The 23,286-nt window shown below is 39.9% G+C and overlaps 1 protein-coding gene and 1 long non-coding RNA gene across 8 annotated transcripts in view; one reads left to right on the top strand and one right to left on the bottom strand.

The window, feature by feature from the left end:
* Positions 1-3,347: 3,347 nt before the first annotated feature.
* FBXO3 (F-box protein 3) lies at positions 3,348-21,686 on the bottom strand. 2 transcript variants are annotated; one of them, XM_026099986.2, is made up of 11 exons: positions 21,552-21,686; positions 18,022-18,111; positions 15,579-15,742; positions 14,606-14,720; positions 11,930-12,134; positions 10,666-10,711; positions 8,415-8,499; positions 7,438-7,560; positions 6,804-6,919; positions 6,215-6,405; positions 3,348-4,437 (listed from the first exon to the last, which is right to left on the bottom strand). In XM_026099986.2, the coding sequence occupies exons 1-11, from the start codon at positions 21,656-21,658 to the stop codon at positions 4,312-4,314; spliced, it is 1,368 nt and encodes a 455-aa protein (XP_025955771.1). In that variant the 5' UTR covers positions 21,659-21,686; the 3' UTR covers positions 3,348-4,311. The 2 variants fall into 2 exon arrangements, with proteins under 2 accessions (XP_025955771.1, XP_064368873.1); XM_064512803.1 differs by lacking the exon at positions 21,552-21,686 and adding an exon at positions 19,808-19,890.
* Positions 21,609-23,286, top strand: part of LOC112983112 (uncharacterized) — a 41,859-nt gene continuing 40,181 nt past the window's right edge. For 4 of the 6 annotated variants that reach the window (XR_010389433.1, XR_003259164.2, XR_010389432.1 and 1 more), the window contains exon 1: positions 21,916-22,526. This is a non-coding gene — a long non-coding RNA (uncharacterized LOC112983112). The other 2 variants (XR_003259165.2, XR_003259163.2) reach the window with 2 other exon arrangements.

Below are 23,286 nucleotides of genomic sequence, written 5' to 3'. Positions count from 1 at the left end.
GGCCCCAGCGGCGGCGTCCAGAGAGGGAGTGCGGAGTTATTTTGCTTCCCGCAGCGCTGCTTAGCCCTAAAGTCAACCGCAAATAACCCCCCAGCCAGGTTATGTTGCTGTGTTACAGCCGCTAAGACGGTCATCTCCCCCCGCGATATTACAAATGTTAAAGAAACAAGACTGATTTATGGCTTGGTCAGAGGCAAAAATCTGAAAAGCAAAAGCATATAAAAGTCAAATAAATAAAAAGCTTGTGTGTTACTGTGTGTGACTCATAAAATATTTTATGAGAATCCACCAAAACTGTCTTTATTTTAAAAGTGATATATATTAATTCAGTTAGAAACCTTTCCACTGAGGAACTTGAAACAAGGAACGTAAATGTTCAATTATGGTTAAAGTTGCCTCTGCTGCCTCTCCCCAAAGTCTTTAGCATTATAAGTGCTATTTCCACACCTCAGTCTTAAGTTTCTACTTTACATTCTTTCTACAGATGATGAAAAATTAAACAATAACAGGAGTAAACCTGGCAGTACAACAACTTAAACAACTTTTTTTTTTTTTTTGGTAAGTGCTCGTGATAGGCAAGCAGCAAAGGTTTAAGAAGCTGTTAGCTGCAGTAGCACGAGCTAGCACACCACTTGTTTGCGTTCTTCTGTAATGCGGTCATAGCAAGGAAGTGGTAGCTGCAGGTCCTTTCTGTTAAAACTACTGCATCAGCAGAATCCCTCAAAAGCTTCTGCAAAGACTATACAAATAGATTGCCAGTGTAGGCCTTCCCCCCCACCACACCAGGTCCTGCTTAATTTAGTATTTACAAGGGATGAGCTAACTTTTAACTATATGTTGAATTTACAGATGTTCAACTCCTTTGGCGTGAGAAGTCCTACTAAAAAGTCAACATCAGACGCTTAGAACATCAGTCAGAAGAAGCCAGGCTAGATCTGAACGATGGCCACTGAACAGAAGGCCAGGGCAGTGTGTTTATTACACAGATCATACAGTAGGTAGAGAAAGCTTTTAGCTGTTTGATACATTATATTGGCATCTATCAGTACACCTACTCAACACCGGCTTGCTGCATCAGCAAGTGCTGCCTTCTTCACCGTAATCTTGACGGTCAGTTCTCTCTTTCCTACTGACAATTTCTACAGCCCAGCAGTGCTGGCATACGTAACTGATGCCTTCTTTTCCTCAGTGGCCTCAGCTGTGTCACTTTTCATACCACTTGGACATAAGCTTCAGAACTTCAGGTGGGAGGAACCCTTGGCATAAGCCTTATTTCAGATGCAAATGATGGCAAGTTGCAGCATTTGCAGTAACACTGCATCTGACAGCTTTAGGCAATGTACCACTGTACTAAAAGCATCCTGAAGCAAAGGAAGAACCTTTTTCCCGTTACAAATACAGATGTCTGCTTCAATATCAGCAACAGCTGTTCCCCCATCTGGTCACCTTTTCACTTCATACATGTGAAGTTAGCAGGAGCACTCTGACGAGGTTGTACCTGGATCAGAAGCCACAAGCCTTTGCATTCGAGTGCTGAGAAGCTGATGGGATAGTATTGCCCTCCATTGTGCCTTATTCCAACAATTGGCAATAATTATATTTCACCTTTAACAACTATCCCAATCCAATATCGGGAGGGTTTTGTTATGATCCCAAGGATGAGATTAAGACACTAAAAACGGTCAAATATCGTACAACCTTTTATTTTCCACGAAGTGGGGAGAAAAGGTGAGGGGGGAGATGAAGGAAAGAGGGGAACAGAACAAGGGTAAGGGGAAAAGATAAAGTTGGAAAAGGAGAAAAGAAGCTAGCTACCACCACTCCAAGGCCGATGATGTTCTGCTGACTCTGTTCGAATTACAGCTCAGGCTGGGTGCCTCCGGCAAGGGACCCCAAACAAAGAAATCCCTGGGCAATTACAGCTTTTTCAAATTAAGTTTCCCATCCCTCATGTGGTAGTTCAGACCAATAGTAATATTTAGGTCTGGGGTCTCCTGCTCCTTATTGCATCTCATCACTGTCCCCAGGTAGGCCGTTTACTGTTGCCGTTTCTGCTGACAGCTGTGTCTTCCTTCTTGGGTCCAGCCATTGTCTCTCAAGGTCCTGACAAAGAGGTGGTAATTCCAGCAATTAACACTGTTTCAGCAGTGCACAGGAATGCAAACTGCTGGTAACTCCCTTATCATTCCCGCCTGCACCAGCTCTGGGGCCCTTTCTCACTGAAATAGGGAGTGCGGCCTCAGGCTTAAGCAAATTTAGCTACTCATGCTAAGCAAGTTTTATAGAAGTTGTGCTAAGCAGCAATAATTTACAGTCCAGGTCCCAAAGTCTCTGCCCGATCGTGGTCTGGTTCAGTGCAGGCTCGGTGAGTCCTGGGTGGTCGCAGGGAGACCATTTTGGGGGTCGCAGCAGCTCAGTCCTGTTTCCGCCAGGGACAGATGGCTTGTTCAGGGTTATAGTTTGCTTGCACCTTATGTACCAAGAAATGTTTAAGGCAAAAGTTCACTCATCTGTCCGCTACAACAACTCAAGGGCAAACCGCTCCCTCAGAGGATTAAAAATCAACACCATCTATGTTTCAGTGAAATCAACAACCAGAAGTGTTTCTGTAGATTCTTACAACCTTGAGCTGTTATCACTTAACTAGAACATTCAGATCCTGTTGAAGCATGAGAGCAAGCCTCTTGCTATGACAGTTATCTGTCCTTAAAAAAAAAAAAAAAAAAAAAAAACACCCACAAACAGACCTAAAGCATTGGAAGAGTTTTTAGTTTCCAGTAAACACTGGCTTCCAATCCCTTGGTCACTGATCCTTTTAACACTTAAGTTTTCTGTTAAGAATAGGCAGCAAGCCACAAACATCAAACACAGACAAGTTTTCCCTCCAGTTAATACAGAGAAGTCCTCAAACATTTAAAACTATTTCAATAATTCACACTGCTACTCAGGCTTCTGTGACGGGCACACACTTTTTTTTTTTTTTTTTTTTAAATAAACACTTCTCTAGACGTTTCACCTATATGACTGTTGCAGGGGTAATATTCAACACCTATTTTTCTACCTCGTACCACCTTGGAAGTACCAACTGATGTGTGGCACTAGAGAAAGATGAGCACATGGAGAATCCAGTGTTATGTCTTGTAAAAAATCCAGACTTTCCATAGTATCTGTAGCTAGCCAGTAACAGAAGGATTCTGTTGGAACAACAATATACTGGTTTCCCTCAGAGAAACTACTGAATCCTGGATGTCAAAAAGAGTAATCTACTACCATGATGCTAGTCACACAGTCAGCTTTTTCTAAAGTCTTGGCAGGAAGGGTCCCAAGTAGCACTTTAGAGCAAAGGAGGCAGTTAAGTGTTTATTGATGACAATGGAAAAAAAAGTAAGAGTGATAAAGCAAACAGATACTTCTTTATATTTAAAGTTTCTAGTCATCTGATGTTCTATCAAGCTCCAATTTTTTTGATTCAGACATAGTTACAAAAATCCAAAGAGGATTCAGGGAGACATGATACTTCAACATAAATTTGTCACCTATGACAAAGTCTGAACAGCAAACATCATATAAAGAAAAAACTCAAAACATATATACAAATTCATACTTTGTAGTCATGGAGAAATTTCTTTGTTACTGAGTGGCAGATTATTCATGTACACTACATTCCAAAAGCCATTATCCAATCAGAGTCATTTAGCATAAAATTAAGCTGAAAGACAGATTGTCTAAAAATAAGGCCAGTTTCATCCCGAATTTATGCATTTGATGACCAGAATTTTCTGGTACTTTCAGGTTAATAAAAATGCATAAGAGCACCTGATCCAACCCAACTGGGCAACTTATACCAAACTGCAAGATTTGTTCCTAGCAGAAGTTATCAACAGTAGAAACCCATGAGAAAGGACAATAGTATACACCTTTTCCACAGTCTTGTTGATTGCTAATTTCTAAATGCTTGTATAAAAACAAATCCCCACACCATAGTTGTAATATGATCATAAATAGGCAATAGTTTAAAAATGTAAGATATGATTACCTCAGGCTATTGAGCTGTTTTGCACTTTGGGAAAAAGTGAACAAAGCCCAAACATCTTTCTCTTCCTCTCTGCCTCCCCCCAATTCCAAACCATGGGGAAAAAGAAAAAGTTATACTCTGATGAATATTAGAACTGGCACCAACATTCATGCTAGTTGCCCTGATGTGCAACAGAAAGTTCATTTACAATAGTCAGAAATATTCTTATGCACTAGCCCCAAAGAGTTCAGCTTCTGCAACCAACAGTTTGTTCCATTTTGAAAAAAAAAATCCCATCAGGTATGACGTGGGCAGCGACCAGAAGGTGCAGGAATGTCCAACACTCTACGCCTGTCTTCATATTCATCGGTGTCTGTGGAATCTTCATCTTCATCCACTGCATACTCATTATGATTTGTTTCCTAATACAAGACATCCATATTTAATTAAAATCTTGTAGCCCAGACACTTATAAGAAAGCATTAACAATTGCCAAAAAAGTTTCAAGTCCATATTACCACAGTTATCTGAAGCAGACATACTGTAATTATCAATGTATTCAAAAAAAAGCGGTTCTATACGATTACAAATCTTACTTTGCAACAGAGAATTTTGCCAAACTATTTGACCTTTAACACAAAAGATATCTATTTGCCTTAATCATTTCATATATACAACTACATAAAGCCACAATTCAGTACCTTAGTCATTCTGGTTTGCCTGTTGGCTTGTGTAGACTTTTAACTAAGTAGTTTAAAAATAGAGTCATTACTAGCTTTAAAACCAGAGGTAGAGCAACAAGAGAGAAAAGGCACTGATTTTTACAGTCAACTGAATGGGAGAGGTGACAATTCACATAAACATAAGCGAGAGCTAAAGGTGACATTTTCCTGTTACAAGCTCGACCTCTGCTGGCACTTATTGTTATAGTTAATAGTAATGAGTTTCTCAAATCCCTTGGAAAACATGTAAAAATAGTGTAGACACCCATCTCTGAGAAAAGACTCAGTACTCACAAAAAAAAAAAAAAAGCCAAAATAAAGTTTATCTGAATTAGTCATTAAATAAAAGCTATGCTAATAATAAAGCAAGTAAGTATTCTTCTTCAAATGTGCAAAACCCAAAAATACTTAGATTTACCAGCAATTTCCAAACTAAGCTTACATAACAATTAACATTAAGCTAAATATATCGTTGTTTTGCTAAGTAGCTAAGTGACTTCATGAAATGCACTTTCAGTGAGGACTAGTAAAACATCAGAAAGACTGCTACCATTTTTAAATAGTTAATCAAAAATCTTCGAAGAAAGCAGATTCTGTTTTAGCCCAAATAGTGTCTCTAGTGCAGTCATACCAAGACAGAGTATTTAAGAGAACCATGAAATCCAATGGGCTAATACAATGCCATGTTGCTAGCAACAAATTAAAAAGATATGACAGCTCCTTAAAAAGGAAAAGGAAAACAAGTGAACAACAGTGCTGTAGTCTGCATAAACCTCTGAAATATACCCTGAATAGATATATGTATATATTTGTGCACCCTGAGGGGTGCTTGTGTTCAGACACATGACAACAGAATGGTTGTGTTCTACCTCTCAGTAACCAACAGGGCCACTGATCTCACTCATGGCACCAAACTTGAGCTTGATACCAGGCAAAGGTAAGGACTCAAGGAGGAAGGCCTATAGATATTTATGGCTTTCTATGAAAGCTGGGATCTTTAATTAAATTGGTAAGCATTACATATCAAAGCCATAAGGATACATGACTTTACCAAAGTACAAACTGCCTACAGACACTACTGCAGTCAAGTTTCCAGACTGACCTATGCTTGATTGCAGTATGTTTTGTATGGAGTTATCAATCCAAATACTGTTCGGTACTGTAAATTTTACACCAGAAGTGTTTTCTTGCCTGTAAACACTCCAGAAGCTGAGAAGAATTAATATAATCGGAAATTGTCAAAATCCAAGATTAAATGATACTTTTAGATTATTTCTTTTCTGAGAAGTGGATCTGAAAAAAGAATGGCTTTCTAGAAAATGTTGGATTGTTGATATTAAAACAGGCAAATTCCAAAACTGAAAAAGTGTCATGACACTGAAGTTTGACACACACTGTCCTATTAAAATTAACACAAGTGTTCTCTGCAAACATGAGCTTAGAAGCCTAGTATAAGAACAATTGCATCTTCACTTACCATCCGTGCTGTCGACACCTTGAATGTTGGACATACCATATGAAATCTGGGAATTGTAACATTAAAGAATTTGTCCTTGTAGTAGAGGCAATGAAAGGTGTAATATCCTTCCATATATCCAGAAGTTGTGGAAAATGTAGTACAGCTGGTGTATTCATAGACTCTCCCTGGACTGATTATTGGGAACTCCCCTGTTGGTAAAGCATTAACTCAAAACAGTAAAGACTGAAGTGGAACTATGGTTTAGTATTTTGCTAGAGCACTTGCGCTCTACAAGATTCAGGTAGATCATTTTATAGTCCAGCGGACACATAAGTGATTCTCAGTAACTACTGACTAAAAAAAAAACCAAAACTGAAGTAAGGTCAACTACCAGAATGTTCAGACTTTCCTTGCAAAGCAACTTTAAAAACAAAACAGATACTTATTTCTTCCTTTCAAGCAACAAAACGGATGTTGATACAAAACATACAAGTACTACCCTCTGTCACTGTGAGGAAGGCTAATAACATAATCTTTATAACATGTACATTAAACACAGAAACACTCTCCATCAAATTTGTAAAAGAAATCTTACTGTTGTACCTACCAACTACTCCAGGACCCTGAACTTCTTCTACGTCACCTTTGGCATTTGTTATTCTCCAGTACCGACTGTCCAGCTGACAAGCCTTCTCAGGAAGAGCATCTTTGGACATTTCAATTCTAGAAGCCAAACAGCATACTTTACATGTATGGAAGTGGTTACATAACCATTAAGAAACACTTTAGTATCTTCAGGGTACCTCTCCGGTATGGAAGTGGTTACATAACCATTAAGAAACACTTTAGTATCTTCAGGGTACCTCTCCGAAAGTAGCCTGGACAAAAAAAGCTAAGGTAAAGCACACCAAATCAGTTAGCAGGATCCACCTCCATGTCTCTTCCTTATTGCTATTTATCCTTTTCTAAGTCTAAGCTACCTGTAACTTCTTTCCCCCACCCCATCACCATACTTTACAAATTACCAACTTGATCAGTACTTTACATAACTGACTAGGTATGATTTAATAATTTTTTAATAGAAGTACTGCACGCTATGCACATTCAAATATGTGGCATCTAGACCTATTCATTTTAGTACATCTATGAATGCTGTTTGTAAATTTGCAACAACTGGTGACTTAAGCATTACATAGGTCTTTCCCATGTTATGAAAGTGTTAACTCAGCTGTTATTCTTACCTGATTCTGTAAGTGAAGAAATAATGAGGTGGATGTACAGAACTGAGTTCAGGTAGAAAAGATGTGGACACAGAAACAGTAATATCTCCTGTGGTAGCAACACATTCTTTATCATGCACATACCTACAAAAAGGAAAATGCTAACTCTGCAAATTGCTCAGTACATTCAATACAGAAAACTAAACATATAAAGTGATTAGTTAATCATTAACAAGAATATTGTGATGCTAGATTTAAGAGTAATTTCTGATTTTACTTTTGGCACCTAAAGCATGTATACAGTATCTTTGTGACATATACTTCCCCATCACCTAAACACAGCTCTGGATGTCTGTGTCTGCATTAATGCTTGTATTAAAAGCTAGGTGTAGAATTCGATCTGAAGTCAACCTCAACCAAGACACACTTGTTTAATAAGGATGTGTCTTTATGCTATTTGGAAAACAAAACTAACAACTCCTACAGCAAATTAATTTAGAGATCTAGAGTTTGGGTTCTATAGCATCCAGTCTGGTGCAATTAGAGCTTCTATTTATCTCCCCCCTCCAATCATAAACGCTTAAAAGTGCATGATAACACAAACACCTCAACAAGTCCTGTTTATTTACTTATTCATCACAGTGTTGCTTTAGAAACTAGCTCACTCAACTATATTTTTAATAACTCAGAAGAGTCCTACAGCTGCAGCATACTTGTAGGGAACACAAATATTTTGTTAGCTAAGATTCAGGTCAGTTTTACTGCAAAATTCTAGTCTCATTAATACAAAGTTACTGACTTCAAGGCTTCCGTTTAAAAAAAAAAAAAAGTTTAAGCATTGCGTTTTATAGCTATATCTCCAACAACTTTCACTCACTTCCTCCTCTCCCCACCATCAGCTTTCATATCAAATACCTATAGCTAATTATTTAGAAAAAGGTTATTCTAAAACAAGTATCAGCATCTCGCAGTGAAGCTTTAAGTCCCAGTCACAATACCTGAAAATCTGGTCTCTGATGATAGGATAACCACCAGTTACAACTTTGTTTACATAAGATGTAAACCATTCCAAGTAAGAGGTACCTAGATGCCAAAGAAAAGCGTTCATAAGGACAGGCAAGATTACCACTATGTGTATTATAAGTGAGTTGGTCAACATTCTAGTTCATTCAACAAACTGAAGACCATCTGGATAAACCAACCAAGAACTAAGAGGTAAGAGGGCATACTCTAAATATGACACATTAAGAGATATTTCTGCTTAGTTAAGTATTTCACATTATAATCACAGTCTTCAAATGCTGGTGTCTTTCATCACCTTGTTTCCAGATCACAGGTGTGTTGCTATGATTTGGAAAGACAACAAGTATAACAGTTTATATTACTTGTATAGTTATTTCATAGATAAGCTGCTCCAACATAATACCAATACTCTAGCTGCTAAAGGCTTATAGCCTACTAGTGGATTTACAAACTTAGTTTCGACATGCAAGTTTCCACATGAACAGAGTTTTTAAGAAACTTGTTAGGAAGTTACAGAATTTGCTTCTTCCTAAGAACAGGGCTGAGGCATAGACACAGAGATATACTCTGCACTCTGACTACAAAGCCAGAAGACTAAGGCTGTGTGTCACTCAGAAGAAAACCTGGCATTTTCATACACCTTCAGCCATTGTTTGAGAACAGTTGGATTTCTAAGCAGATATCCAAGCTGTCATTTAACTCTCAAAGAAGAGGTTTTCATACAAGAGATACTGGTAAACCAATTTCTCAGCCATAGCTCTTCAGAACAACATAATAGAGAATTCAACAGAAGAGTACACAAAGTTCTTACAACCAAAGAAAAACAAAACAAAAAATCCCCCCACACAAAAAACCCAGTCAGTATTAGCAATATAAAATTGGATTTAAGCAGAAATTTCAAGAAACCATTATCTTCACCTTCACTGATATGTTACCAAGTACTATCACTTCTATTTGAATAAGTGTATTTATCACTTCTTCAAAGAAACTTCTTCCTTTGAATGAGAGCTATTTGTACTGTCCTTTGATCTTCTGGAGGTTCTAACAAACCTCCAAGTTTATTACTCTCCTTTCTACCACTAATCCACAAAACACAAACCTTGCATAAAGTAACTTCACATGGAGAAAGTAACCGGATCAATTTACTCTTCCACATTCAAAGAGACTAGATAAGTGCGGTACATAAGCTTCCCCCTGCCCTGGAATACTTCAGGATTCAAGATTAAACCCTTTCAAACAAGTGGAATACATTCAAGTATGATGTCACGTCACCTCACCACTGAGTCAATTCCATAAAAGCAACAACCTGGAGTGACAATACCACTCACCAGAGAGTTGCTTTAAAGTATTACATCATCCTCATGTGGACAGAAGCAAGTAACCAAACTATTACTTGTGAGCTTTTGCTTTATTTTTCCTACGACGATCTTAAAGCACATAATGCATTCTGCTGTTAGACCTTTGTAAAACGGATGATAGACTGACTACTTCACTTTGAAATGAGTTCACACAATCAACGCATAGCCACTTAAAATCGATTTTAGGAAACCTTTCTAAGAGTTTAACTTTTATTACATATATACTAAGCAGCAAGCAAGGCTAGATTTTTAATACTAATTTCAGCACCAGTTAGAACACATCTGCTTTCCACTGAGTGAAAGGAATTTAGATGTTGCCACAGTTACCGGATTCCAGTGAATTAACTAACAGAAATCAAAACACTAGTCTAGTCAATGTACATGTCAGACAGATGATCAGAAAGGATTAATATACAACCAAACAACTATGCAGTTTTTAACCTTCCCTCTTCTATGCTTTGAAGAAAGCAGTCTGCTTGTACGTTGAACTTTTAACATGGCTGCAAAAACTACTGGAAAGTCTTTCTGCCTACTTGGATGCTGTATTTAATAACTGCTTACATCACTCATGATGGCCAATTTAAAAGTTCTGCTCATCTTGTTAGACAGGTTAGTATGCTGAATGATTTGTATACAAGACACAAAGAAGGATAAGCCTTTCTAGATAAAACTTGAATCTTATTCCAAGTAAACACTGATATTTTGAAGTAGGTTATAGTAGTACAAGCAGCACAGAAAACTTAGAACACTTCCTTTGTTCAAGTCAAATGTATTGTGCAATTTTCATTTAATTTGTCAAATAATGACATGCATTTTCTAAACAATGCCAGTAAAACATTTTGCAGAGTATTTTATTCTAAAGTATTACCTGTAATGAACATATCAATAGCAGATGGATTGCGAGCCATTTGGTCCTAAAAGGGAAAGAAGGTTATGATTAGACTTTCAAAGTAAAATTCAACACCTGAAATGTAACATAGGGAATATTTGCACTATATTCTCTAAAACAAAATTCTGGCTTCTTAATACATCATTATATTCCCAGTCAGATACTCAAATACACAATATAAAACACAAATGTCTGTCTCTGTGAGGGCTGAACTGATAATAAAATATGCAGCTTGGACACTCCATTAAGGTTCATGCACATAAAGTTAGATTTAATGTGTCATTTAAGAAACAAAACAAAAGTTGCCTTAAAACAGACAAAGACAACTTCAAAAACCTCCCGTAATACTACACTCTCCCCTGAAACAAGGTGAGCTATCCACAGATGAACAGAAATACAAACATGTAATTAACCTTTCAAGTTCTCAAGCATTACACAGAAGGTTTATATGCTCAGCATAATACAAAGGATGTTAAGATACTCCTTTGAAGTGTCCCATTAGCAAGATGTTCCCTAGAAATTTCATTGCTACCTGCTTTGGAAACAAATAGCCAGGAACTCAGCAGCAGGAAGAAGATTCCCATCTTTTTTGCAAGAAACTATTTCTGCCCCAACCCTGACGCACACACACCTTTTTTTTGGAGGGTGGGGTGGCTGAAGTTTTGTTAGGTATAAAATCGTTAAGCTTCACTAGCAACAAGATCCCCATTTTAAAATACCACAGCTGTAAGTATTTTGAAAATACTCAAATACTTAAGTTCTACATGAGAGCTGTCCAGACCAATTTGCTCTTTCACTGGAGAGCAGATTTTGCTTATAGCCAGAGAATATCACTACTTTAGTAAGTTCATATTTAACATATTTGGGAGAGGAGATATATACAGATAATCATCTTCCATAATGGAGAAGCCTTTCTTCTTTTAAGAAACAGGAACAGGAGTATACATTTGCCAGAGTTTCAACAAATTATCATCTTCCAGTAAGAACAAGTGTTGTCTCTATCATAAACCTACACAAGCTGGTATAGCCAATGACTACTTCATGTAAATTTATTTCACTTATTAACCAGGGTTTGATGACACCCTGAAGGCAACTCAAGGACAAGGAACTGAAACTAACATAAATAACACTCTTAATATTCACTTTGAGCCATTCAAAGTATTTCAGCTGTCTGATAACATGCAAAGGGGTACTGTCAATCATTCAGTAAGTACATTTATAAGTATAAGCATATCTCTCTTACTGGACATTGATAGAAGATCTCGTATTTATTTCGACCCTCCACACTCTCCAAGGCCATGTATTGACTCAGGCCAGTATGAATGCAAAAAGTAAGAGGAAGGCATTGTTTCAGACCTAGCCTCTGTTGAAAACCTCCAGCAGCTGTGTCGATATCCAACAAGTCTTCAGAGCGATAGTGGTTGGACAGTGCCATACTTCCCATCAAACTTAACAGGGAAGAAGGGAAGAGAGAAAAGGAGAAGGAAAAAAAAATTAACAAAACATACTATTCACAACACAAAGCATTAAATCTTCTTTAACTGTCAGTGCTCTAGATGCCTATTAAACCTAGATGAAGTTCAACTCTAACATCTGCTGCAGGTCCAGGTTATTAGTTCATAGCACCAACCTTTACAGAGGAATTCTAGACAGCTGTAAGGGAAGCACTTCGTTGTTCACTTTGCCCATCCTAAAGTGAAATCCAGAGACTTCACATTTAACTTCCCCATAGGACTGCTGCTAGCTCTAAGTCACTAGAGCCCAAAGAGAGCTATCTGACCATCCAATTCAAGCTGGCTGGGGCCACTGCTAACAACACAGTATCCTTGATACAGCAGTTAGGAAAATATTTCTAAGGTCAGAGTAAAACTGACAGGTCCTCCAATAAATTGTATTTCAGTAATGTCACTCAAGCGTAGCATGGTCTAAGTAGTAAGCTGTCATGGCTTGTGCAGGAGCAGCTAGCCTTCCAGACTTTATAAGTCATACACTAATTCCCCCTGTAAGGTGGAGGCTACAACCTTCTTTTCCCAAGCCAAGAAAACAAGCCTGTAACGCACACCTCCCCACCCATACTCCCTTCTAATTTGCCTTTCACTGACTTTCTCAGACGCAAACTCTTGCAAATGACAAGCTTTTACTGGTGTTAAGAAAGCAGTGACTCAAACACAGGCTGCCACATGTCAGCATGGTATAGCTTGCTCCCTTCTAGGATAACAGGTCCCATTCCTCCCGTTTTTCCTTACACAGTCTTGTCTGGAATTAGCATGTTGTACAGTCTACAGAGCAGTGCTAACAACCAGCCTGAAGTGCCTAACAGTGACAACCTGCAAGATGCATCCGTATATAGTCCCAAATCTCCTCCATTTTTGGCATAACATGCCCATCCCAGCAGCTCATTTCACAGGTTTTCCCTACCCACACCTGATCTTTCCAGTATTCATCTCCTACAGTGGAGCTCAGAATTGCAGAGCTAGAAAACAAGCCTGTCCCCCAAAGGTAACGCACCACACCTTCTTTCTGTCTGCAGTGTGGCAGCCTTTCTTCTCTAGGTCCCATGTGTCAAACCTAACTGGCCCCCCAGTCAGTGCTCCACCAGCCAGGTATGCCTACCTGTGCATAGGCACCTTCTCTCACAGCAGGGGACTACAACCCCCGGCAGATGTTCAAACTGAAAGGCATGTCCAATTAAAAGTGCATATCCCCAGCTGCAGCCCTCCCACAGGCACATTACTCATCATCGTAGCAGCTTATGGGGCAGGGAAAAGGTAAGAAGAACAGAGAACGCACAAGTTGCAGAGCTGCATTTTGATCACTTCCAACGTAGGCTCACAAGCTGTATTTTGCATACATCAACATAGTGAGCTTCACAAATCATACTTATATTGATAAAAGCTATTGGAAAGTCATCCACTGATCAATGATAGTACATTTGTGCTTGACAACTATGACTAAGTCTATCAGGCAAGAGAAGGAAGAGCTTTCAAAATGGAACAAGATGTTATTTACATCTAAGGTCTAAAGAATCAGGGCACCTATCTTTCCTCTAAAGCACCTCCTGGAATATAAGACAGAACTAGAAATCATCTTTATGGTTGCATAGAACTATTTCCCATATTCCTTCTGCATGCACAATACCAGAATTAGTGGAAGCTGCACTAAGAAGTATTCTTCTTTACTAGTGAAGGTTATAAATAGGGCAACATGAATGTATTGCCCCTACAGAGACAGAGATGATATGCCCCACCTTTCTAACTTTTTGCTAATGTCTGTGGCACTTAATCAGATTTCAGCTTGCTAACAAAGGGCTTCAACATGAACTCTTTCTATAGTTAGAAGATATGAAAACATGTTTAGTTACTTGTCTAACCTTAATGTAAAAGGAGTTTTTAAATCGCTGATACGGAATAAAGTTGTAAAAATCTTCTATTTAGAAAACTTGAATTTGCAGAACTGACATTTCAATTCTATTTAAAGTGACTACCTGGCTTGGAAGCAAGTTCCTTAACCATTTTAAAGAAAAATAAAAATTATTCAATCTTGAAACTTGTAAGGCCTGAGAGACTAACCTACTTATGTAATTCAAAGCAAGGCTTCAGAATAGACATTTAATTATACTGGTGTAAATTACTAACAGTTAAGTTTTGAGTACTTTTTTTTGCATTGACTAAAAGGAAACAGGAGTGAAGTGCATGAGTAATCTGAGCAATTAGAAATCTACCCTGGATTTTTAGTTACTTATGAGAATGAAACAGAACCAATTCTGAAAGCGTCACCTCGAAAGGTCACTCATTTAGCTACAATGCATTTAGTATTTCATCTGTCCTGTTCAGCAGACATTTTTATCTCTTTCTTCTTAATAAGCTATCTAAGAAATACCAAATGAATAACAACTTGATACATAGTTCTAGCTCCTTACCCAGGAACAACTAGCTTCTGTCCATTATGAATACGAAATGAACATCGATAGTCATCAGGAAGTTTGCAGCCTATTTGTGCTTCCACAGCATCTAGCTCTTCCTCCTGCACACTCTCTGTGCACAAAGAGAAACGCAAGAACATTAGGTGGCAATTTTAGAGAGGAAATCAAGAACTGCTGCTCCTAAGAAACTCTCAAACTTAACGCTGCTTCATAATTCTGCCCCCAAGTGCCCGGTATACTGTTCCTGACAAAGGGGGATATTAGAATTTGTGTCAAGATCTTTCCTTTAAAACCGTATTTCACATCATTTCATTAGAGCTGCATTGCTAAAAATAAGGCAGAAACTGGATACACTTTTACCATAATAGCATGTTCCCAATTGCTGAAGAGAAAACTTACTCATTTCAAAGCCCTTTAAGTAGCCCGTCCCGGCAATCTTAGCATTGTTTTGTTTTTAACATTACCACAGAAGCAAATACAGAAATGTATATTTCAATAACAGTATATTTGTACACCTGTTAAATCAAACCTCTTAGTCTAATAGTCAGCCTCCTACAGAAGACTGAGGTAAAGTTGAAAGTGCAAGAGCTATTTTGCCTTTATACACTATGAGTATCAAAAAGACTTCAAAAATACCTCTCACATTAACTAAAGACAAAAGCAGTAAAAACATGTTCATTTCCTGATTATGCAGAGGTAAAGATGAGAAACAGAATTACTGGGAAAAAGAAAAATCTTAGTTTCTTCTCAGAGAAGAAATCTATTATCGCAGAATCTATGGATCACTAGTAACTGAGTAAGGACCACCTACATGCTCTGATTTACTCACTGACTGGAGGGAAAGGAAGAATATCTACTTGATATCAGGGCTCCAGTAATTGGTGCATACACCTAGGATGGAAGTACTACGAAACTTAACAGTATATAGAGTAGCACCAGCCGGTCTGCTACAGGAAGCACAATACCATACCTTTCAAAGAACCAATCATCCGAGGACACCGCTGTCCTAAGTATTTTTCTAAGTCGTCCCAGGCTTTTTTCAGTGTAGCATAATACCGGATATATCTTCCTAGATCAGAGTAAGTACTGATGAAGATAGCTTTCCAGCTCTGATTTCGTTGACTTTTTTCCTCTCTAGGTAGATATGAACAAAGTAAGTTAGAGTTCCAGCCTAAGAAGCTTGATTGCTAAAACAAGAAGTTGGTATTTGTTATTTGGCAGAAACAGTACACACAGGATTATGCCAGGAACACTTCTAAGTCACATGAAGCTATGCACATTCAATTAATTCCAGCACCTATCCAACAGCAACTTGCAACAAAATTGAGGAAACATTTTAGGGACTCAGTATCAGAGTAAACTTCAGAAGAAAGAGTGCTTCTTATTATTAAGCCTTAGAACTAGTGAACGGCTAAATCAGATCACACTTCATGCATAAACAGGGAAGGCCTTTATAATTGTGTGTTTTGATCAATTGCACTAGGCATGAACTCCTTTATTTACCCAATAAGAAGAATTAAGGAGCAAAACAGATAGTTAAATGAGAATTCTGTGCCCTGATAAGAAACTGGCTTTCCAGAAGGAATCACTGGATATATAATTCTCCTTGCAGTCATAACAGCAGACTAGAGGAAGACAGGCTGCCAAAAAAAGTGCTGGCTAACATCTGACAAAGGATGCCCGCCTCCAAAGTGTGGTAGCCCTTAAATCTTTGTGAAAAGGATATGTTCTAACTCCTCACAACTCCAATCAGCACTCTGGATGTTAAAGACTAAATGTAACAATTGAGAAGTCTTCATATCACCTTAAGATCTCTTTTAGCACTAATAAGGAGAGAAGAACCTTACTTCTTGAGGAAGGGTGGAGGGCAGGAAAAAAATATTTAGTTTAATCTGGAAAGTTAGATAAATTAATATCAAAACCAAAGTGTTAAAGAAAAAACCCAAAGTGAACCATGTCTCAGCAAGTGAGAGAAGTCTCAGTATATTTTCACCCTGCAAATACTAGTTGTAGAAATTACCTGTATTCCTGATTACTCTTTCTTGGCTATGGAGAGGCCAGCACCTGACGTAATAGACCCCAGAGCCAGTTCTCTTTAGCAAAGCCCTAACCTCCTCACTTTCCCCCATGCACACATCAGGTTCCTTTTCTAAAGGATGAAGTACTCAGTTTGAGCTTCCCATTTCCTTACCTTCTCTCCCTTGCCTCTCACCAGATCCTCCTTTTTAGTTCTGATTCTAGAATCACTTCAGATTTTTATGCAGAGAATCAGAAAACTTGGCCTATTCCGTCCAGTTTCCCACAACTGGGCTCTGGAATATAACATGCAAACACCAACAAACAAGAAGCTCCCTGCTACTGTTTTCTTGCCATTAGCTCTTTCCCCACACCTCTGGTTTCACTGAATTTGCCATCTCAAGATGAAGCTAACAAGATGTGTTGCATCTTTATAAGCTGTATATAATCAGAACATTCATTGTATGTGCAACTTTTTTGATTCATCTTTCTGTTTGCTGTTAATTTTGAATAAAGTCCATATGACATAATATAGATTGCAAGCTACAAGTTCAGAGAAGTTTTCCTTCTTAACTCCTCTACCCACTACCCTGCTTATGCATTCATGCACACTCCTTGTCATCAGCTGTTCTGCTCTCTCAGGCTATTTGCACAATAAAAGGAGCAATAACCTGAATAAAGGAAATATCTGGAACTGCTCACTCAATTTTTAACAAGTTAACAGACCTCACAATTTACAATCTAAAGAGAAGGATACTGTCTAGAAGATAAGATGTAAGAAGGGATAAGCCGTAACAAAATTTGTTGCTAATTCACTTCAGTCAATTCTACAAGCCTTCTCAGCTGTACTTGAGAAAAACATGCTTGATTAGCAAAGATGTGGGCTGATACCTTTATAGTTAGCTTCCATTTAACAGACATTCTAAGTCTGTGTTCACTGCAAGTAAGAAAAAGGAAAAGTGAGCTTTAGAAAACCAGGAACCTCAAGACAGGCTTTCCCAAAGAATCACATATGTAAACCTTTTGACTCAGCCCAGTGTCTACCTTCCCACCCCACCCCCCCCCAAAAAAAAAAAAAAAAAATCACAGTACTTGGAATATCCCTTTCCTCCATGGAATATTTGGTGTCTGATGAGGTCAGGCTACACCTTTTCCTTCAACCTAGACATTAATAGGGCATCTCTTCTCTACCTATCCACAAAACTTCACAGAAGTTTCTACCCTCATAAAACCTTTCTAGGAAATTAACATTTTTGATACCTCTAACTCTTAAATTGGTGAACAGCTTCTAGTTTGATAATGAGTTACCAGAGTTAATGTGTACACAGACAGACAGCACAATAGCATAGGCCTTATCTTCTTAAGAAGAAAAAAAGGCTTTAAACAACCACACTTACTCTGAAATAAGCCAGTATTTCTTGCAGTGTCTTTTCCATAATGGATCATGGCTTGATAGTTGATTTAATCTTCGACTTAAATAGCAGCAACTATAAATATAAAATCATTAAGCTTGATTGCAAAAGAGGAGCAAAATAAACAGGGGTAAATATAGACTGATATATCATACATTAGAGTCATGCTTACAATGGTTAAAAGTCTTCACTATGGCTGCATAAGCTGTGAGCTAGTGTCAGAGTGTTCTAATGTAAGTATGGACTTCAAGAACCATCAGCAATTAAGTAATTTTGTAAAGCAGGTCATACTGTAGATCTACTCCAATGAAAACACAGTCTAAAAGATTCCAGAGTAACACTCCATCAGCTGTAAGGATGCTAGTACTTTAGGCTAGTTATTCAGATTTTAATCACTTCCCCATCTGGATCGCCAGACTCTACTAGGTCTTTCACTGTTGCCACTGAAAGCTCAGTCAGTAAGCTATAGAAATTATACAGTCTGACTATTATAGAAAGCTATTTTCCACTTTATTTAAATAACAAATTTCATGACAGGAAACAAAAAACCTGAAGGAGAAACACAAAGGATGGTAGATCTGGAAATAAGTACTGCAAGCTCACATTTGAGGAGCATGTCGTACAAACAACACAGGTAAGCTCTTGCCATTGCATTACAGGTAACACTGCTGCTTCAGGAAGTTAAAGAATCATATGCTGCACAGTGCAGCATTATCACAAATGCAATATTAAGAAAAACTGTTGGATACGGGATGTGGAGTCAGGTCTCAGAAATCACTTAAGCTGATCCTTTCTTTATGCAAGCAGATAACAACAGCTAAGCTGTATTTCTGATGCCTGTAACTTGCTCTTCAAAAGCACTGATGGAGAGGCCATAAACTACAGGAGGCTAGTCCAATGTTTACTTCTATAGTTAGAGCTCTTCTTGACTGTACGACATAAAATATAGCAAAGTAGTCTGTGCACTTCAGTAAGTTCATACAAATGGGAAAAGCATCAGCAACATGCAGAAGAGTAATACAGGGAATGACTATGTTATTCAAAGACTCAGACTCACAGAACTTAGGAGAAAAGATAATAGTCTCATTTGGCCTAGCCTGAGTAACAGAAAACAAGAGTTGCTCCCTGTGTTTGAGTTCGATATTCAGTTACGCTTTAAAGAAACTTCCAAAAACATACTGTCAATTTAGATGTGGCAACATCACTTCCTCTGGTAGCTTGTTCTAAGAGTTAATCGCAGCCATTAGGAACACAATTTAACATCCAAATTCCCCAAATCAGGTTACCAAGCTTCAGCTTTTAGTTTCTGCTTCTTGTTTTCTCAGTGTAGTTCAGAAGTTAGCAAGTAAGAAAGACCAACAACTTAAATGGACATAAGTACATATTGTAATAAAGATGCCTCCCAATCTTGTCTTTGACAAGCTAAGTCAGCCAAAGTCCAGGGCTGGGGAAAAACATTTCACACAGACTACAAAATTATTCATATGTACCTGTTCCGTTCAATCCCCCTGCCCCAATTCTACTATAAGGTTCTTAAACTAGAACTGTATTAGTATTCCAAAATTAATCACAATAAATAAAGCCACGCTCCTGTATGCCCTGCACTTACAACCTCAATGACGCAAAGACACAAATGCATTCACTTCTATTATCATAGCAAATTCTGCTAATAATTCATATTAAATTGATTATTATAACTCTCAAATCTTTTCATTCACCACCCTCCATTGGCATGATCTTACACCTTTTTTGCTCCTCAGAATTAACTCACCTGTTTGACTGGATAAACTTTACCAGAATATAGATCTTCTGTATGACTGCTGTGTTACCTTGCAGCATTTGTAAGTTTTAGTAGCTTTGCTTTCAAACAAGAAGCTATTCAACATTTTTATTAATGGTTTGCTGGTGGAATTTAATAGTAATCCCTACAGAACTCTATTAGAAACACCATTATTTGATGACTGCTCATTCAGTGAAAACTTCTGTAAATAAATATATCCTTGAGTCAAATGCCTTGCAGAAAAGTATTAAATTGATGTTTATCCATCAAGCATGTAATTTCTTGGAGGAGCAAAATCACCACGTTATCAGAGGAGCACGTGGTTTCAAAAAAAGAGGGTCAAAAGTAGAATTAAAGCCAATCTCATTAATTATATAAATATTTGTTCTCACATCAGTTTTTCCATTAAGAGCCACTGTGAGGCTAACTGACTTGTAGAATACTAGGGAAACTATAATGTCTGTGACAGAGTATATACAAGTCACTAAAACACAAGCAAGCTAGAGACCTCCTCAAACAATGCTTTGAGGATTACATACAGCCAGTGATACAGAATTATCTGTTGTCACCCCTACTTATAAGAGACCTAAAAAGTATTCAGTTGTCTTTGCACAACAAAATCCATCTCCTTTCACCAGATGTGTAAGGAAAATAGGTAATGAGTATAATTGTCTTTACTATACCTCAGCTATTAGTACAGTTACACTAGACTTACACAATTGTTACAATTTTTCCTTTCCTTACACTTACTCTCTTCTTTGCTATTGCCCTAACGGATCTTTCCCTGATGTCTTTAGCTTTCCTAATGTTTATTAAAAAATAAAAATTTGATGATACTTTATTTTGATTCTTATTCCTCCCTCTTTGATTAAACATTGTGATTTCAATCACCACCAACACATTTATGAATCAACCATGATATGATTTGAGCTGAAAAAAATACATCCTCACTGCAAGTCATAACCCTTCAGCCATCTAGCAAACTGTCCAGCCTGCAACTTCCATTCACGTTTTTCCTGCCCGAAAAGCCCTCCTCCTCCTGTTTAGTTCCATTCAGTTTTCCTCAGATTCAAACAACAGCTCCTTCAAATAATGTATGTACTGGGAACAAGACCGTCCTTTGTTTGCCAATAGGCACACAGGAGACCCAGAGAAATACTAATTTCACAAATTCAGTTGTTAATTTACCTTTAAACTGAAATTTAGGTACAAACAAAAACACGATAGAGTGGGGGAAAGAAAAAACAGGGACCAGCCCCTACTGCTTAAAAGAAAATAATAATAAAAAATAAAAAATAAAAAACGGGTCTTCGAGGCGAACCACGCTTTCGGACATGCCTCCCAGAGAGCAGCCTCCCCGTAGCGAGCCAAACCTTTCCCCAGGTACCGACAAGCGCTCCCGCACCGCTCTGCCCTGCTCCTTTTCCTCGACGGTGCGCGGCCGCCCGCGCACGGCAAAGTTACGCAACCCCCAGCGACCGGTAACTCCCCAGGCGGCCAGCGCCCCCCCCCGCAAGGGGCCCGCCCCGCCGCGGGGGGGCGCCGCGCACCTGTTGGCCCCCGCGGAGCCGCCGCCGCCTTCCCCCCGCGGAGGGCGCTGGGCCCCGGCGCGCAGGGCAACGCCTCCCTCGCTCCCCCCGCGGAGGCTCGGCTCGGCTCGGCTCGGCACCCCCCCCCGCGCCGCCCGCTGAGCGTGGCTCGGCACCCCCCGCGCAGCGCCGCGCGCGGCCCGCACCTCATGAGGTCGCGGTAGTCGAGGAAGCTGAGGATGAGCAGCAGCGGGTCGGTGGGCAGCAGCTCCAGGCTCAGCGCCGGCGGCTCCATGTCCAGGGACGCCGCCATCTTGAGAGACGTCCTGCGGCGCCCCCTCCCGCGGCCGCCGCCCGCCAGGCGCCCGCCCCTCACGCCGGTTTGTTGTCAACCGCCAGGGCGGGGTGACGGCGGGGCGGGCGCGGGGCCCGGCGGCGCGGCCCGCAGCGCTCCCTGCCGGCCGTGCTGAGGGCGGGCGGGCAGCGCCATGTCTCCCGGCGCGGCCGCCCCCGAGCGGGCGAGATTTGCCCCCCGCAGGGCGCTGAGGCGAGGGCGAAGGTGTGCGGCGCCCGCGGATGCCGAAAGGTCGAGGCCCCGGCGGGGAAAGGGAGCCCCGCTCTGGCGGCCTTGGGGGCTGGAGCCAAGCGCCACCTCAGAACAGACACAGCATAAACTGATTTTCCTCCGTGTTTGTGCTACATGGGTATTTCAGTGATTCCCGCTCAAAGTGGTGCGGCCGAGGGGAGCGTTGAGTGACTTAGGCCTGAGGAAAGTCAGGCAGTATTTCGTGCCTGACCGCAGGCGATCAGCGCTGCCTGGCCCCCCCAGTCCCGCGGGGCTTCGGTGGCGCTCCGCCGGGGCGCAGGTCCCCGCGGCCCTGTCTGGGGGCGGACGTCCCTCACCCTCCGGCGCCTCTCGGCTGGCACCTCGCTCTTGCGGTTGGGTGACTGGATGGAGCCCGTCTCGTCAGCATTTCGCATAGGCAGAAGTTACAGATAGATGGAGATTTACACGTGTATATGCAGCTATGCTTTGCTTTTTAAAAGACATTGGGAGATCCAGCTTCTTAGTTAACTTTTCTAAAAAAAGAAAATCATTTATTTTCAGCTGGACTGCTTGGACCACTGAATCTTCACATGGGTACGTGCTGGCAGGATCAGGCCACGGACATCTGTGGGAGGTGAGGGTACTAACTGCTTGCAGTTGCTTTGTAGTATTTTTCATCTGTTTATCAAAGTCAGAAGAATTAATGTTAGAATAGCACTGACAAGACAAGTATGAGCATTATTGTCTTTCAACCTGTCTTTACAGGCTGATCATAATGGATGATTAGAATCCACGGGGACTGAAATTAGAAGGGCAATGGTACACACAAGTGGGAAAATGAACTTACTGAGTTATATACAATTAAAACAAAAAATGTATCTTAAAGCTATAGACAAATATCAGAACTTTTAAAAGTCTCTTCCACATTTTATTGAAATGTATTTTCAGAGAAAATATGTTTTCATTCATTTCAGAAAACATCTTTTCAAGAACACTGTGCCTAGAACTGAATAAAAAGTAGCACAAGAGAAGCCCCACGATACCAATTTCCCCTGAACCTGAGTTACTTCCCCCTAAGCTTACAATGGCACTTCTGGATTCTGAGTCCTGGCTTTTTCATAGGAGCCTGGAAACTTTTGCAAGTTGGCATGCTCCCAGGTCCATGTGAGGATGCTTGGTGTCTCGGGCACGGCTGCATCACCAAGTATTGTCAGTCTGGGAACCCAGGCCCTTGGCTGTGTTCTCTGCCAGCTCCCTGAGCCGCGTACCACCCAACCACGAGTTTCTGGCCTTGGCTGCTCCACGAAAATCTTGAATTGAGTGAAGAAGTTGGTCAATCCCAGGATGTTTCAGATGAAACATATCAAACTCAGCAAGCAAAGTCTGTTTGCTTA

Source organism: Dromaius novaehollandiae, chromosome 5 (genome assembly GCF_036370855.1).
Source record: "Dromaius novaehollandiae isolate bDroNov1 chromosome 5, bDroNov1.hap1, whole genome shotgun sequence".
In the NCBI taxonomy this organism is placed as follows: Eukaryota; Metazoa; Chordata; class Aves; order Casuariiformes; family Dromaiidae; genus Dromaius; species Dromaius novaehollandiae.
The sequence above is the reverse complement of the archived record's forward strand: the minus strand, read 5'-3'. Positions and strand labels throughout refer to the sequence as shown.

What these genes read in the sequence shown, in the direction of transcription:
- FBXO3 (XM_026099986.2), bottom strand. Translation starts at nt 21,658, where the DNA reads ATGGCGGCGTCCCTGGACATGGAGCCGCCGGCGCTGAGCCTGGAGCTG. An exon ending in AGATCTTCTATCAATGTCCA is followed by an intron (nt 10,712 to 11,929) that starts GTAAGAGAGATA and finishes TTTCCCTTTTAG; the next exon opens with GACCAAATGGCTCGCAATCC. An exon ending in TTCTTCACTTACAGAATCAG is followed by an intron (nt 6,920 to 7,437) that starts GTAAGAATAACA and finishes TTTGGCTTCTAG; the next exon opens with AATTGAAATGTCCAAAGATG.